The sequence below is a fragment of the Eleutherodactylus coqui genome, chromosome 10, assembly GCF_035609145.1.
Source record: "Eleutherodactylus coqui strain aEleCoq1 chromosome 10, aEleCoq1.hap1, whole genome shotgun sequence".
Classification (NCBI taxonomy): Eukaryota; Metazoa; Chordata; class Amphibia; order Anura; family Eleutherodactylidae; genus Eleutherodactylus; species Eleutherodactylus coqui.
This window is the reverse complement of record NC_089846.1, coordinates 127,092,974-127,110,990: the sequence shown is the minus strand read 5'-3', so window position 1 is coordinate 127,110,990 and position 18,017 is coordinate 127,092,974. Positions and strand designations below refer to the sequence as shown.

The following is an 18,017-nucleotide window of genomic DNA, read 5'->3' as shown; positions in this document are numbered from 1 at the left end:
CACTACTCGCTCCAGTAATGTGCCTTAGTGAGTATACTCGCTCATCTCTAGTTTTCCACACTGTTTTGCACGGAGTGACAATAGCAAAGTTCACACTTTTTAATCATCCTTTCTTCCAAACATGCTTCATTTATTTCTGCATGTTCTGGGTGACCGATTTTCATACCATAGAAAAATTTCAGTATCAGGCCCGTCTCACTCGCCCTTAAAATACATGGGATCATGTACATACATTTTTCAAAGAACATTTTCTACAACTGCGCCTTTAAATAAAAGGTCTCTAGACAAGCTCCATGTAGCCTAATCTTGCAGCCATGTTGCCTTCCATCTGTCCCCAACTTACTTACAACATGTATATTAAGATTTAAGGGATCAATGAAAGGCAACATGACTGCAGGATCAGGCTTCAGTATATTTGTTGGTTGCCTGGTACCAGAGAAACGTATAGTTATGTGTCAACGAGCAGATGTGGATCCGCTTTGCCACACATTGATTTAGCTTTAGGCTAAATCCAGAGAAGGCACCTGGGGTACCTCGGTATTCATCTTTTTCCCCCCAATTGGGATCTGGTCTTGGCTGTGGGGTCCCCAAGCCATTAATCATGGGGATAGTTTCAGTTATGTGGCAGCTGGTGCTACACAAGACCAAGGTGTGGTACCTGAGGGTTTGAACAGAGAGGTAACCCGGAATCTTAATCAATGTCAGATCAGGCATCATATGCTCACAGTACAGGAGTCAGGCAAGAGGTCAGGACTGGCAAAACAAGTGCGAAATAATAAAAAGTCAGAGTTGGGACAGGCAGCTGGCAGAGAGAGTAGTCCAATAAACATAGCCAAAGTTACAGACGGAGAAGTCAAGATATTGAAGAACAAGCAAGACTCAGAAAACCAGGAGAGCACACCAACTACTGGTCAGGCTTACACAACGAAATTGCTTAGGCATCCACCTTAGGGGGAAGATGACTAATATAGCCAAGATTGTCCCAGGATAGGTTGAAGACAATTTAGTACAGCACACACTAGCCCAATAAGTATGGAAGTGGGAGCACACTTGTGCCCTACAGGCAAAGCAAGGTGACCAACCGCAACAGATGAGACAAGATAGAGGCTGTGGCAGCATATCATGCCCATATGTATAGGAAATGTAGAATGAATAGTGTTGGTCACTTGATATTTCTTTTAAGATGGTCTAGAAACTATATAATAAGACACTAACGTGTAGGCTTGTTAGCAGACTAGGCCTGCCGCCTTGTTACAATGGTCTTCTGCACTCCACATGCATTATTAGCATCCTAAACATGCCCACTGTTGGAGAGCGGACCCATCCATTAGTGGCCTCTATTGAATAGCTTCTTATGGTGCTCAGAATTCTGGTCAGGATACCCAGTCAGGCTGGGATACTTCACAGTATTGTAGAAGCATAAACGTGGCCAGAATACACGGGCATGTCAGCAAACTAGAATGGTACTTCAAGTGGAGCCATAATTATATGCGGGATACAGGCCAGAAATCACTGCAATATATCAATATTATGAAAAAAGGCTGTAAAACCTTTCATTTGTTTCCATGAAAAAGATAATGGTTGTCAACATTGAAGGGAAAACGCTATTACAGAACATGAGGTTAATTAATGTTGGGAGGTCTTAATCAAGGTTCAAATCAAATGTCTACCGACATACTAAAAAGTAATATAGACATTTCTTAAAGAAGCTGTCAGGTTCTCACTTCTTAAGGTGTCCATACACATTAGACTAAAGTTGGTGAAAATGAATCATTTCTAAGGGGGTTGATGTAGATGTCTAGCGCACCCCTTTACCAAACTGAACTATGCTATGATTGTTGTCTTATGGACTTCCTAGGTCCTAATGACTGGGGCTGCTAAGTGTTGCACCACAGGTTTTTGTTGCATTGTTTGCCATGTTTTGTGCTTCCATGTTTTATGGTTGAGCGATTATTGAAATCATCAGGTCAGGAGTGACCAACTCGAATTTAAAAAGTAATTGTGAAATGAGACGCCCAATTCTGACTTGCATTAAAAACAATGGAAATAAAAAATGGGTTCTCTAACTTGGCTTTCAAAATGTCCCTTGATCAATGACTGTGGTAGTGGTGGCCCAGTGGTTAGAACAACTCTCCTGCAGACCTGGAGCAGTGCTAAGCCAACACATCTTTCCTTTCTGCTCCAAGCAGAAAGCTGGTATTTATTGCCCGGCTGACACTAATTGTGTCAGTATTGCCACAAATATCCCATTTGAGCATTCAGTGATCCAATCACATCTTGAAGGTCCCTTTCTATGCCTTAAAGGGAAAATACCTAAAATTCCCTTATCCATGGTGAACCTATATGGACCTAAAACACACCTGGTAAAATAGATCAGAGATACTTTGAACAAATTCAATGATTTAGAAAAAGGTATAAGTATAATGGAAGGAGATTTGAATGTAGTTGTAAACCCTGTTGTAGATACCTCTACAGACACCTCGGCACATTCACAAATAAACCTCAGTAGACTATTCAATGTCCTCCACTCTGCACAGCTCGTGGACGCAGAGACTCCATCATACATCTCAGAATTATATTTTTCATCTATACACAATATCTTTGAAAGGCTACATTACTTGTCTGCTTGCTTTATTGATAATGATATGATGCAAGGGGTAAATATAGGTTCCACAACCATTTCTGACCATGCCCCAATTTTTGCCACATTTCAGTTCAATATTCTACCCCCTGAGCAGAGGCATAACTTTAAGCTCCTGGGCCCCAATACAAAATCTGTAACAGGGCCCCCAATTGTATTGCTTTTTTCATAGTAATGGGCTCCCTATATGGAGAAGAGAGACCTTATGGGTCCCCTAAGGCTTCTGGCCTGGGTGCAACCACACCCTCTGCATCCCCTATAGTTACGCCCTCGCCCCTTCGGTTTGGTTGTGGAGATTAAAGAGGTTGTCCCGCGCCGAAACGTTTTTTTTTTTTTCAATAGCCCCCCCGTTCGGCGCGAGACAAACCCGATGCAGGGGTGTAAAAAGAAAACCGGATAGTACTTACCTGAATCCCCGCGCTCCGGTGACTTCTTACTTACCTTGCGAAGATGGCCGCCGGGATCTTCACCCACGGTGGACCGCAGGTCTTCTCCCATGGTGCACCGTGGGCTCTGTGCGTTCCATTGCCGATTCCAGCCTCCTGATTGGCTGGAATCGGCACACGTGACGGGGCGGAGCTACGAGGAGCAGCTCTCCGGCACAAGCGGCCCCATTCAGAAGGGAGAAGACCGGACTGCGCAAGCGCGTCTAATCGGGCGATTAGACGCTGAAATTAGACGGCACCATGGAGACGAGGACGCTAGCAACGGAACAGGTAAGTGAATAACTTCTGTATGACTCATATTTAATGCACGATGTACATTACAAAGTGCATTAATATGGCCATACAGAAGTGTATAACCCCACTTGCTTTCGCGGGACAACCCCTTTAAGTGAAAAGCTCAGGGAAAGAATAATTCCACTTTTACTGAAAATTGATCATTTTAATTAGCAAAAATTTCACAACTCGAAGCCTAAACGATGCAATGAAATGGAATTTTTAACACGAATACAAGCATAGAACATTTCATAAGCGGAAAACATGGCTGAAAGTCATCTAGTGAAAAGAAAAAGGTTTTATCTTTACCTCAATCATCATCTAAAACATCGTCCAATTGTGGCAAATTGTCATAGTAATTGTGGTATTCTGTTGGCACAAACTGTTTCAGGGCCACTTTTTCATTTTTGTAGCTTCAGCAACAAATTCTATAACATTAATCTACAAAATAATTGGACATCTATAAACTCGATTACTAAGAAACCGGAACGTCATTTCTTCATGGACACAACTGGCAAAACCCCTCAGCCTGCTGTTTGGGAGGCACACAAGGAGTATATTAGGGGAGAAAGTTTTGCTCTCGGAGCGCAATGAAAGAAGGAAAGAGCAAAACTCCATTTTATCCCAAATATCTCCTCTCAAGTCAATCCATAAAAGGAACTGACTCTCAGCAGGCACAAGAAGATCTAGCCAATCTTGGGCGTCATTTGTGCAATCATTCGAACAATAAAGCAGCTAAACAATTCCAGAATGCCAAGTTTAAATACTTCTCCCATGCAGACAAAAGAAGAAGACTTATGTCTCATCTCTAGAAGAAAGAAAATGACTGTTCAGTTGTTAAAACTACAAAGACAGGCTCGGGCCCCGGGGTGCCAAAAACACAACAATCTGCAAAGCAGTTTTCAAAATGTTACCAATCAGTCTATAATTTAAAGGCAAGTGTAGTGAATCTTCCCCCGAAACTTCATTTTTCAAATGACTCTCCTTTCTTGTCCTCGGTGAACAAGATTATCCAGAGCTCCTTCCCCAATTTCCGAAGTTTTAGGGATCGTCCCATCATTGCATTTACTGTAGGTAAAAGTTGGTGTCCTGATCAATTTTCTTCTATAAAATAATCCTTCTGACTCTACTTCCTCAGATAGTGAAATAGTGCACCGCTCTTCTGTAAGGCTTTGTCCTCCTGAAGCAAACACAGGAAACGACTATCACCACAATATCGAAAAAACGAAAGGATTGCGAGTTGGGAACCCATTAAGCTAAGTGCCCTGCAAAGAGACCATAAAAAATAAGCTCTATGCCCTTCTAAGAGCCTGTCTGTCGCCTATAGAAAATGCCAAATTCAGTGTACCCAGAGTCTGCAACCACCAAGTTGTTAGCCATAAGAATATGTTTAAACAGCAGGAGCGAATACAGAATTTTCCACGCGGCTTCCACCTCTAAAACCACGTCAGAAATCAACGGCTATTCTATTGCGGATTTTGCCAAGGATCAACATGCAGATTTAGTCCTTTCAATGGGCAAAATCTCATGTGGAAATTACCAACGTGTTTCCACGTGGATTCACTTGAAGAAGTGGCATGTCAAAATCCACATCAAAATCTGCATGTTACATGTGGATTTTGACGTGAATTTTCCACGATGAGAAAAACCGCTACGTGTGAACAGCCTAAGGGTATGTATCAGTAGGGCTAAATCCGCATGTGCATCCATGTCTCGAGAATCAGGATCCACATTGAAAATTCTTCATTAGATTCTGCCACGTGAACAAACCCTAATGGTAATTGCCGAGCTCTAACTAGACTAACCATCAAGCTCATACTTATGGAAGCCGTAATTTCCGTGCTTTCTAACTTCTGTGGGGTGAGGTTGTCTTACATTTACGTCTGCCTCAGATACTGTTCCATCCACAAGAGGAGTTCTACAATTGAGTCAAGGGCCACACATAAAAACTATCCCTCTCATAGATTTCAGCCAACTATATTGGATCATTTGTTTTGCGTGTGATTTAACAAACATTTGTTTTAGTCAACGAATGATACATTGGAAAGAAATCCGCCACACGTGGTATGTTCATCCATTAATCAGACAGACAATCCTATATATTTACGGAAAATCTTTCTTGAAAGATTGTTTGCCTGTCGCCCAGTGTTATTGAGCATACCTAATACGGTACCTGAGGATAGGTCATCAATATAAAAAGTTATATAAATTCCTGGACAACCCCATATATTGTAAATTGGAAGCTTGCGCATCAAATATATATTTTTTTAAGTTAAACGTAAGTTTCGTTACGATGTGATTCCTGTCTGTAGCAGTGGTGGGCAGTGACAATATAGAACTCATATAATTGTATGACAGTGGTTTACTAGCTCATGACTATTTCATTTATGGTTCTACAAAAAATTTTCAACAATGTGTTAATCCAAAAATGAGGGTCTTACAGGGACGTTCACTTTATGTGGCAGGAATGATGCTGGCGCATATGCCGAATGTATCTACAGGGCCACATTAAACTAGCATATGCCAAAATTGTGCCTTCTTTGCATATATGCCAAGGAGATACCGCGTTTCTCCAAAAATAAGACCCTGTCTTATATGAATGTTTGCCCCAAAAGAGGCACTAGATCTTATTTTCGGGGGATGTCTTATTATACTTACCATGCAGGCTCGGTCCACGTCCCTGAGCATTGATTGGCCAATTCATAAATCCCTCCTCTACAACACGATGGCTGTGATTGGTTCTCATCGCTGTTTAGCCAATCACAGCCATCACATTGGTTCATCAAGTGCTGCATTGATTGGCTGAAGAAGCGCTCGAGAGCCTAATAGAGCTCCTGGAGGCGGGATTTACGAATCCTGTAATTACAAAGCGATCTTCTGTGTGTGGGCGAGGACTGCAGGAAGCATGCTGGAGCTCTGGAGAGCAACGGGATGGATGTGGACCGAGCCTGCAAGGTAATGTATTGATTTTCTTTTTTTTTATATAATGCAGCTAGGGCTTATTTTCAAGGTAGGGCTTATATTTCAAGCCTCCCAGAAAATCCTGAAAGATGAGGCTTCTTTTCAGGGTAGGTCTTATTTTTGGGGAAACAGGGTATGTATTGGTATATCTTCTTTTGTTTGTGTGGAATGGCGTAATACCCGTAGCACCCCAAAAGAATACCGCATGGTATGGTGTTCTTTATAATGGAAGTATATACCTATATAGTATGCCAAAGGTAAGTATCAATGGGCCGTCTTTCCTGCAAAGACCTTGTGCAGTTGTACATACTACATGCATGGTACGCCCGCCCCTGAAATTTTGCAGCTGAGAATACCGGTTCTGGTATGTACTAATAAACATATATACAGATACACTATTGAAATGTTCTGTCATGCAAGAGATGGAAGCAAGAGTCTTATTCTTCGGAAGGCTATCTGATCAACTATTAAAATAGAACAAGTAGAACATTTGGAACTGGAGGGACATCTAGAGGATGTTGGTTGTAAAGCATTTCTTCTCCTTCTGCAGCAAAACACAAATGCAAAATGCTTCCCATTACCTTCTCTATGATACAACATGAAGGCACATTTTTGTATATCATGGAATCATTTTCAGGCCTTTCCATTTAACACAATTACATAATCTTCTGCCTAAAATGTGAGCGCTCCTGACTATGCCTAATGCATTTAAACTGAAGGGTTTCATACTCTATTCTTCTGCAAATGTACTTAATATTAACCTTCTTAACTTCCCAAATGCACTTAACCTGAGACTGTAAATGCGTTTACATGTAATCCAATTGTCTCACTTTACGTGATACTAGATCGTGTGCATTTAGAAATCCTCTGGGTAATTCATTTTATGTACATTTCTTTTGTACCTTTCTGACAACAGTGACACTATATAAAGCTTTTATTAAAATAAGCATGGTGTATCACATTGCTACATTTGTATAGACGTGTCAGACATTGTGTTTTGCATACGAACAGTCAAAGAAGCCAGAGCTTCAAGAAAAAAATATACCTGCAAAATCAGATTACAACGCCTAACCAGCAATAGACCTGCTGGTAGTCCAAGCGATAAGCCACGCCATGCTATTCTTATATTAACTATATTGTTTTGTCATGCCTCAATGCACTATTATACCATTGTCCACCATGTAATATAATCATTCACTGACAGAGTACTACCTAAATATACTAACTAGTCAACCAAACTAGACCAGTCCTTCAAGTGGAGCACTTGCCCCAAAAAGGGCAACCCCACTACGGGAGAGAGACTGAGAACCAGTCCAAGGCTCCCTGGTGAAACAGATACTAAATGCTCACCCATGGAGACTAAGGAACTTAAAAGGGTTGTCCCGCGAAAGCAAGTGGGTCTATACACTTCTGTATGGCCATATTAATGCACTTTGTAATGTACATTGTGCATTAATTATGAGCCATACAGAAGTTATAAGAAGTTATTCACTTACCTGTTCCGTTGCTAGCGTCCTCGTTTCCATGGAGCCAACTAATTTTCAGCGTCTAATGGCCAAATTAGACGCGCTTGCGCAGTCCGGGTCTTCTTCTTTTCTCAATGGGGCCGCTCGTGCTGGATGCCGGCTCCGTGTAGCTCCACCCCGTCACGTGCCGATTCCAGCCAATCAGGAGGCTGGAATCGGCAATGGACCGCACAGAAGAGCTGCGGTCCACCGAGGGAGAAGATCCCGGCGGCCATCTTCAACTGGTAAGTAAGAAGTCACCAGAGCGCGGGGATTCAGGTAAGCGCTGTGCGGATTTTTTTTTAGGTCCCTGCATCGGGTTTGTCTCGCGCCGAACGGGGGGGGCTGTTGAAAAAAAAAAAAACCCGTTTCGGCGCGGGACAACCCCTTTAAGTATGAAGTTCACTGTAAGGAACACTGAACTCAAGTTCTATGAGTTCTGAAAACACAGGACACTTTAGCACAGCAAGATGGCAAGTACATTAAACATATAGCCAGCAATCCTTGTACTGAGGGTTGGCTTAAATAGCTTAACATCTAAACTGATAGGTTGACTGGGTCGAAAGTCAACCCAGCCAATGTATCAGCATTGAAACCTGAAGAGGATGTTACTCACTCAGTGTCCAGCAGGGAGTGATACTGCCTGGCAGGTCACATGGTTTGGGCCTCCTGTGTCAATGTCACTCTGGACCAATTGCAAAACCTCATAGTGATGCTGCTGTCAGTGCCGTAGCATTACAATAGTTGGTATAGCAGTGTATACATGTAAATTTAAGGGAGTTGTCTCCACCATAGATCCCACTTATTAGCCAGAGTCAAGAGCCTTTGCAAACACTGACACCTGCTTTCACCTACTGCATTCAACCATTGTCCATTCATTTGAAATGTGTGGCCACCTGTAGCTTCTGCTGGCAACATCAGCTTAACATTCGGAACAATGTCAATCAACTGACTAAACATAGGTATGACTAGATTTTCAAAAAGATGTAAAAAATTCATTCAAAGGGGTATTCTAATCTTAGACATTTATGGGATATCCACACAATATCCGTTTTCCACCTCTGGGACCAGCACTTATCTCCAAAGCAAGGGTTTTCCCACCATTATCCCCTCTGGTAATGTTGCCAGCAAATTCAGTTGGAGATTGAATGGAGAAGTGGTTACTTATGTCCACAGCTCTCTCCATTCACTTCCATGGGAGTGACGGAATCAGCCGAGCCAACATACTGGTAGCCACGTCTATCAGCCGTTTCTGGCATATCTAATTATGGAAGGTTGGGATATGCCTTTAAACCAATCACAACCCCCTTCATCCAATATTCATTGTAGTCATAATGATGACTGACAGGAGGTTTCAAAAGATAGAAAGGAAAGAAAGAACCATATAACACTCAAGTACATTTAGGAGTCAGTTAAAAGGGTTTCCAGCTAGTGAAAATGTATACACAAATATATAATCTCGGCCTAAATAATTTACAACAAAGACTGAAGCATCCATTGGATGGTATATTTATAGATGAGATGCACTTAAGGGAAAATCCATTTGGCTGGTATTTACATAGTCTATCCACCTTATAGGTCCTCTGCTCTATGGATCTGAAACCCAATACAGACTATGCAAGGTTCAAGAATGCCAACGAGCCTAAGGGACCCTGTAGAACCTCTACTCTTGGTTACAGAGAAAAGGACTGACGTGTCATGTTTTCCCCGCTGCGGATAGCAAATATGTAGGTTTCCTGCATATGTCGCGCATATTTATGCACGCCCATTGATTTCAATGGGCCTCTACAGTGTGTAATACGTACCAAGATAGGACATGCCACATATGTTTTCACGCAATTGCACATCACATGAAAAAATACACGCAAGTGAATGAACCCATTGAAAACAATGGGCTCGATTCACTGCAGAGTGCGTGTGCAAAAAGTGTGCGGGTAATATGCTACGCAAATACACTCATGTGATCGAGCCCTAAGATACAAGGGTAGTGGTGATATCCCAGTGTTCCCCAAATATAGACCACTAATTGCACTTAGTTGGGTCACCTTAAAAATTTTTTCCAGCGCCTTAACTTTAGAGGGAATATATAACCCATATTGTATTTGCTAATTAGCATCTGATAGAGGAACATTTTTCCATTTTTCTAATCAGAGTCTGTTTTTTATTCTGATGTCTGTACATGACTATGGGGGCGCCCGTGTAAACGGAGCCACACTTAACAGCATTTAGAGCAGCTTCATGGGCCATTCACACAATGGACAGGAGCTGGCCCATGGACTTGTATGGCAAACTGTTCTAGACATGCTATGTGACTTGTGCAAGGGAGGATGAGTAGATCATTACAGCTTACACTTATTGTGAATGGTGGACCCTGTGTTATCTACATACAGGTGTGACCTCACAATGTAATCCGGCATGTGAAGTTAGTGGGATTACTGCTGCAAAGGTTTCCCTACAGATCAGGAAATGTCAGACTATTGAAAAATAGTGAAAACTACAGGATTCTATGAGTTTTTATAAAAAAATATTTATTGTGACTGAAAAAAAAATTAATTAAAAAAATAAAATTATTTTGGATCATTTTCTGATGACACCTTCCCTTTAAGGACGTCTTGTCTAGAGACTTCAGCTAGTAATGGGAATAGAATCATTTTTGGAGCCGGTCAGACGATACTCCTCAAGGGTGTGTTCACATGTTGCAGAAATGCTGCCGTTCCGCTGTGGAATTCCTGCAGTGGAAATGCAGCAAAACCACCGGTTAGGCTGGGGTCACACGGGGCGGATTCCCGCCAGAAATCCCGCGGTTTGGCCGCAGCAAAAACCACGAGATTTCCGCCGGGAGAACCGCCGTGGAAAAACACGCGGTGGCTTTGAAGCGGCCCGGCCGCTCGCTCTTCCACTGCGGCCGGCGCTCCCATAGAGGAGAGCACGGCCGCAGCGGAAATAAAAAAATATAGACATGCTGCATTCGGCAAAGCCGCGGCTGCAGTCGCCGCAGCCACAGTTTCTCCCTGATTTACCGCAGCAGATTAGCCGTCCCGTGTGGACGAGATTTCTGAGAAATCTCAACCACATGGCTGGCTAACCCCGAGATTAGCGGCCGCAAGCGGATTTGCCGCGGCGAAATTCCACGCGGAACTTCCACGGCAAATCCGCCCTGCGTGAACCCAGCCTTAGAGTTACAGTATAGTAAGACTGGGTTCACACAGGGCGGCTTTGCCGCGTCAAATCCGCCCGCGGCCGCTAATCTCGGGATTAGCCAGCCATGTGGATGAGATTTCTCAGAAATCTTGTCCGCACGGGACGGCCAATCCGCTGCGGTAACTCCGTCTGAAACCGTGGCTGCAGCCGCCGCAGCCGCGGTTTCAGAAGATGCAGCATGTCTATTTACTTTTATTTTTTGTTTATTTTCGCCGCGGCCGCGCTCTCCTCTATGGAGCGCCGGCCGCAACGGAAAAGCGAGCGGCCGGGCCGCTTCAAAGCCGGCGCAGCTTAAGCCGTGGCGGTTCTCCCGGCGGAAATCTCACGGTTTTTGCTGCGGCCAAACCGCGAGATTTCCGACGGAAATACGCCCCGTGTGAACCCAGCCTAACAGTGGAAAATCTGCAGCATTTCTCCTCTACCTGTGAACAGGATTTGCTTTTATTCCATTCACTTTAATAGTAAACATTTATGTTGCAGTTTTTCTGCAGCAGAAAACCCCCTGCGTTTCCGCAACGTCTGAACGCACGCCAACACGGTAAATACCTCGAACAGCTTTTTTTCTGCACGTCCGTGTAATGCTTTATGAGAAAGAAGAGTCTTATGGCAGAGGGACAGAAATCAATGACTATAGTTCTGCAGTAGAACATGCAAGCAATCAGCGGTGTCCTTCCAAGTTCCTGTTTTGTCTACTTTGTGCCTTTTTTGGGTTGATTTTTTTTCTTCTCTAGGTGAAAAGGGTCACCTCATTAGTGGAGATTTCACTGCACAATAACAGCCAATGATATTTAATGAGAAAGCAAAGAGCATCTGGTCTGATGCAAGAATCAAGAGTTCCCATTCACCAGAGCACAATGTAAATTGAAATACATTGTTATGAAGACCACCCCTTCCTATGAGTACTAATAAGGCATATAAACATTACAGAGGACCCAATGAGATACAGTGGAGAACCCATAACAAAAGTATCTTGCCCTGATGGATCTGGCTCCTCCATGTATTACATAGGCACCAATTTATCTGAAACCTTGCTTAAATGAATACAATTCCCCTGCAGTATATGCTATTCCTCTGCTACTCCTGAAATGTCTGGTTGGCCGGAGATTTCCCCAGCTGATTGCAGGGGGCTTTCTGAAGATTGGATCTAAAAATGGTCAACTGGTCTCTAGGCCAGGTCCAATTGCAAAAGAGATTGTCATCATATAAAACTCTTTTTTTTAGAGAAATCAAGACAGCAACCCAATCATTTGCATAAAAAATAAACTGAACTTATGTTATGCCACCAAAGTGAAGCCGAGGACCAGTAAGCACATCTCCAACCGTGATGACAAACTCCACCATTAAGTGGGAGCAAAGCTCAAAGCCCATCATTTAAAGCCGCTTAAGAAAGAGAATGGAAATAAACTGTGATTATATTATGTGGCAACTAATTGGTTCATGCTGAAAATTCTCCATAAATTTACTAAATAGACAACTGCATTATAATAATAATAATAATAATAATAATCTTTATTTGTATAGCGCCAACATATTCCGCAGCGCTTACATAGACAGGGGGAATACAGAAAGACAAAATACAAACATTACAGAACCACGGTTACATAGTAATCAGTTGATGGAAACAATAGGGGTGAGGGTCCTGCTCCAACGAGCTTACATACTCCAAGTAATGGGGTGATACAGAGGGTAAAGGGGCTGGAGATGTGCACAGTATGGCGAGGTGGAGAGTGAGCGATGCTATACACATAGACAATGGTCAGACATTTAGCCGTGTGACGGCAGAAACGGTGTGACTGCAGGAGCGGTTTATGATGGCTAGCAGGGATTGCAGTCAGTAGGTCAGGGAGCATGTTATCAGGCGGAGTACAGAGAGGTTTGTTTAGGGAATGCGGTATGCCTCCCTGAAGAGGTGCGTTTTTAGAGCACGCCTGAAGTTCTGCGAGTCCTGGATTGCTCGGGTAGCCTTTGGTAGTGCGTTCCAGAGGACCGGTGCTGCTCTGGAGAAGTCTTGGAGGCGGGAATGAGAAGTTCGAATTAAAGGGGCGCTCAGTCTGGTTTCATTAGCAGAGCGGAGAGCCCGGGCTGGTTGATGGATTGAGATGAGGGAGGCGATATAGGGTGGCGCTGTACTGTGGAGGGCTTTGTGGATGAAGGTAGCGAGTTTGAATTGAATTCTGTATTTAACGGGCAGCCAGTGCAGTGACCGGCACAGGACAGAGGCGTCCGAGTAGCGGCTGGACAGGAATATGAGCCTGGCTGCTGCATTCAGGATGGATTGGAGAGGGTAGAGTCTGGTACAGGGGAGGCCGATCAGCAACGAGTTGCAATAATCGAGCCGGGAGTGGATGAGGGCGACAATAAGCGTTTTTAACGTCTCCACAGTGAGAAAAGAGCGGATTCTTGCGATGTTCTTGAGGTGCAGCTGACATGTTCGGGCCAGAGATTGGATGTAGGGGGCAAAAGAGAGATCAGAGTCAAATATGACCCCAAGGCAGCGGGCGTGTTGTCTAGGAGTTATGGTGGCGCCACACACTGAGATGGAGATGTCAGGATGAGGTCGGTTAGTGGAGGGTGGAAATACCAGTAAGTCAGTTTTAGAGAGGTTTAGTTTTAGGTAGAGAGAGGACATGGTGTTAGAGACAGCGGACAGACAGTTAGTGATGTTTTGGAGGAAGGGTGCAGAGATGTCACGGGCAGAGGTGTATAGCTGGGTGTCATCAGCGTACAGGTGGTATTTGAGGCCAAAACTCCTGATGGTTTGTCCAATAGGGGCTGTGTAGATAGAGAAGAGAAGGGGGCCAAGGACCGAGCCCTGGGGGACCCCAACAGCAAGGGGAAGAGGAGGGGAGGTAGAGCCAGCAAAGGAGACACTGAAAGAGCGGTCAGATAGGTAAGAGGAGAACCAGGAGAGGGCAGTGTCCTTTAGGCCAATGGAGCGTAGCATACTGAGGAGGAGTTTGTGGTCAACAGTGTCAAACGCTGCAGAAAGGTCAAGGAGGATCAGTAGGGAGTAATCGCCCCTCGATTTGGCTGACAGTAGGTCATTGGATACCCTAGTAAGCATTAAGATTTACAGTTGCTGGGGTCATTTTAGGTGACCTTTATCATCATTATTGCACAACCTCCAAAGTTATAATATGAAAAAAAGCATAAAACATCATATTTGCAGCGCACAATTTATCTTTGCTCTTACTAATGTACATATGCATAAAAACGTTATTAGAATTGTAAGTTAACAACCAGAAATGACATTAATTTTCTAGACTTTTTTTAATTTATGCCAAAACTTGGCTGCCCATTAAATCCCACTGTGAGCAAAGAAACGTATGGGGTAAGTATGTATAAGGTTACAATAATTCAGTAGAGATATTGGAAGCTTAAAAAATGGAAGAATTGATAACTGCCATTACATAATAAACAGCTCATTTATATTATAGTGTTATATGACTAAACACAGAAAAAATACATCATCTATATACCGTACTATGTAATGTGCGCAGCAGAAGATTAGGGGGATCATCAATACTCTAATAGCTACATTATGAATTCACATTATGCGCCAGTAATATTAGCCTCAGAGAAAAGAGATTGTGCTTTAAGGGGATTATGATTGGGACTTTAACATGGGAAAATAAATTATAGTTATTTAACCATATATCCCATGATGCTCTACTAGCCTCCCCTTACTCTACCTATAGAGATGCACATTACAGCATGTTAAGACCCGAGTTAACACCACCGGTTAAAGCTGGCAAGATTACAAAACCAGGGGAACTATAGAATAAATGGAATAGGTAGCTATCCATGGTGCTGATCTATCACTTACTGCCGCTCCAAGCATTAGTGCTATTCCATCTTCATCGGGGCTTTAACAAAACAGGATGCAACGTAGACATAATCCTGGAACACATACTTATGCTAAGTTAAGTGACTGATGTATAGCCAGGAGTTTTACGCTTAGGCAGTTAACAATGATATAACTATAGAACCTTGGCATCATCTGACTCTACCTATCTCGATTTCCTATGGAACTTGCATATATGTGTTATGAATATGAGGCTTTGATGATAGGCACAATATTGAATAATACCTCATTTATATGGCACCTGTACGACAAATCCATTTTAACCAGTTTCTAGTTGAACACTACAAATGGCAGGAAGCTATTGGTAAATGTCTAAGTGAACTCCCTACTGCTGAGAATAATAGCGAAAGAGATGCAGGATGTCTTGTCTAATATTCAGATTTATGGGCGTTGGTTCACACAGCAAAGTCTATCTAATAATCCTATGCCGGCATTCTATTCAACATATTATACTATTCCTTTAACCTATATTTATGACTGCATGCCTTAGTACAAGTCATTACTTTCCCTAAGCACTGATACAATTCTATAGATGAAGACAAGAAATGATGATATAGCTATATCTATATGACCTACAGGTCTACAACTACAATCCAAAATCAAATATAGTCATATCAATGAACATGGACTGGACCACCCTTACCAATTGTGTATATGACAAAATGGCAATGCACTCGGTACAGTAGACCCAGCTATTGTCCTCAACGATTATGGACTACAGTAATAAACAATTACAATAAAGGTCTTCATGAAAATACAACATCAGTAGTCTGGATATGCATCAGCTATCGGCTTGAACATATGCTAATTAAGAATCTATATATCCAAGGAAACAAATGTTTCCTTTATAGTGACTGGAAGGAGAATGTTATAGAAAAAAACTAGAAGGTTCTTACCTGAATTCGACTTTCTTAAACCCAAAGCCATCTTTCTTTTGAGCCGAAGTGAACAATTCCAGCTGCAGTCTACATTTGCAGCAAGCAAATAGACAGGGAAAGTTTAAGGCATATCTAAAGTATTCTCTAAGGTATTGGCCAGAACCATCAAGCCCCTACTAGTGGTAAACAGAGATCATTAATGGGCATTAATGACAGACCATTATGACTTTCAGAGATCATTAATGATTCATCACATAGCAGAATTGTTCTGGCAATATCTGACAATTTCTTGGATCTGAATGTCGTTCCGTCCTTTTATTCAGAGCTGAACATGTTGGGTTTTTAGGACAAAATATTTAGCCTGGGTTCTAGAATTACAGAGAAAAGAAATAAATGGCTTGTAACCGGACACCGCTCCACATCGGATTAGCCTGTGCAGTGCGCAGGCCCCGGCTGGAGGATTCAGATGGTTCTTCAGCAATTCGATCAGAGAAGAAAAAAAAAACCTCCAAGAGATACATGAAATGGTGTTGTTTACTTTTCGGGAAGATCAATTATTCATGGTCATTAGAAACCGCAACTCAAGGAAGGATATTACAGAACACTTTTTCTCGCAAAATGTTGTACTATTTACACAGATTTTAGCTATTGTTTATTACATGGGGTATGCAATAAGGTTCTTAAATAGATTCAGCTTTAGGGACATTTTTCGAAAATGGGTTGTTTTATTAAGCTAGAACCTTAATGGTGGGAAAATCAAGTTAGGCAAATTTTTGGGGTATGGAATGGAACGGTTTTCTACAAGAATATTACTTGCCACATGTAAATGCACCCTGAGGGAAAAATACCCACTGACTACTAAACTGTAGAGGGGCTTCAAGTTCTAACATATACTGTAGACTTAAATAACAGAATATACTCTACACTGTACATATAATAGTTGTGTCAAGCAGATGGACGTGGATCTACCTTGCCACACACTGGTTTGACTTAGGCTATCTCAAGAGGCAGCATTCGGGAACCTTGGTTTTCACCATTGACCCGTCCAAGTGGGATTTAGTCTTTGCTGCAGGGTTCCCAGCCATTACTCGCAAAGATAGTCCCAGTAGTAAGGCTTCTGATGGTACACTGGGCTGAGGTGCAGTATCTGATGGTGTGTACAATTTTATATCTCTTGTTAGGCCTGGCGGCACAGGTTCAATAACAGAGTCCAGACAGATAGAGCAGGCAGCCAGCAATAACAAGATTCAGCATACATAGTCGAGGTCAGGGTGTACAGTAGTAAGAATTGTCAGGCAACGGTCAGAACAAGAATACAAAGTGGGCTTTATGACAATGGTTACAGCAGACCTATTGCTTAGGCATCCTCTATATGGTGGGTGCTGGATGGGGATTGGTGGGGGATATGTTTAGGATGTGCACACCTGTCCTTTAAGGAAAGGGATCAGATCAAAATAAGGGGAAATGTTTTAAGAGTGTTCTTAACATATCAATGGCCTGTTGGGTGTAGCCTGTCACTGCTGTTGCTGCCCAGGGTCATGTGACCAAAAAACTAATATTTAGGGGTTACGACAGGACATGCATCTACAGATCAGGAACATGTACCATGTCTACAGGGACATGTACATGGAGCACACATTGTACCATGTCTACAGGGACATGTACAAGGAGCGCACATTGTACCATATCTACAGGGACATGTACAAGGAGAGCACATTGTACCATGTCTACAGGGACATGTACAAGGAGAGCACATTGTACCATGTCTACAGGGACATGTACAAGGAGAGCACATTGTACCATGTCTACAGGGACATGTACAAGGAGCGCACATTATACCATGTCTACAAGGACATGTACAAGGAGCGCACACTGTACCATATCTACAGGGACATGTACAAGGAGCGCACACTGTACCATATCTACAGGGAGATGTACAAGGAGCGCACACTGTACCATATCTACAGGGACATGTACAAGGAGAGCACATTGTACCATGTCTACAGGGACATGTACAAGGAGCGCACAATGTACCATATCTACAGGGACATGTACAAGGAGAGCACATTGTACCATATCTACAGGGAGATGTACAAGGAGCACATTGTACCATATATATAGGGACATGTACAAGGAGCGCACATTGTACCATATCTACAGGAACATGTACAAGGAGCGCGCATTGTACCATATCTACAGGGACATGTACAAGGAGCGCACATTGTACCATGTCTACAGAGACATGTA

The 18,017-nt window shown here is 42.8% G+C and overlaps 1 protein-coding gene across 4 annotated transcripts in view; it reads right to left on the bottom strand.

The window, feature by feature from the left end:
* The window catches only part of FGF13 (fibroblast growth factor 13), a 447,707-nt gene that overhangs the window by 118,642 nt on the left and 311,048 nt on the right, over nucleotides 1–18,017 (bottom strand). Inside the window, exon 1 of one of the 4 annotated variants that reach the window (XM_066581808.1) lies at nucleotides 15,789–15,850. The exons of the other annotated variants lie outside the window; for them this stretch is intronic. Within the exon in view, the coding sequence (XP_066437905.1) occupies nucleotides 15,789–15,819 (31 nt within the window). The 5' untranslated portion in view covers nucleotides 15,820–15,850. Of the gene's footprint in view, nucleotides 1–15,788; nucleotides 15,851–18,017 lie in introns of those variants that run through there. 4 annotated transcript variants of the gene reach the window in all.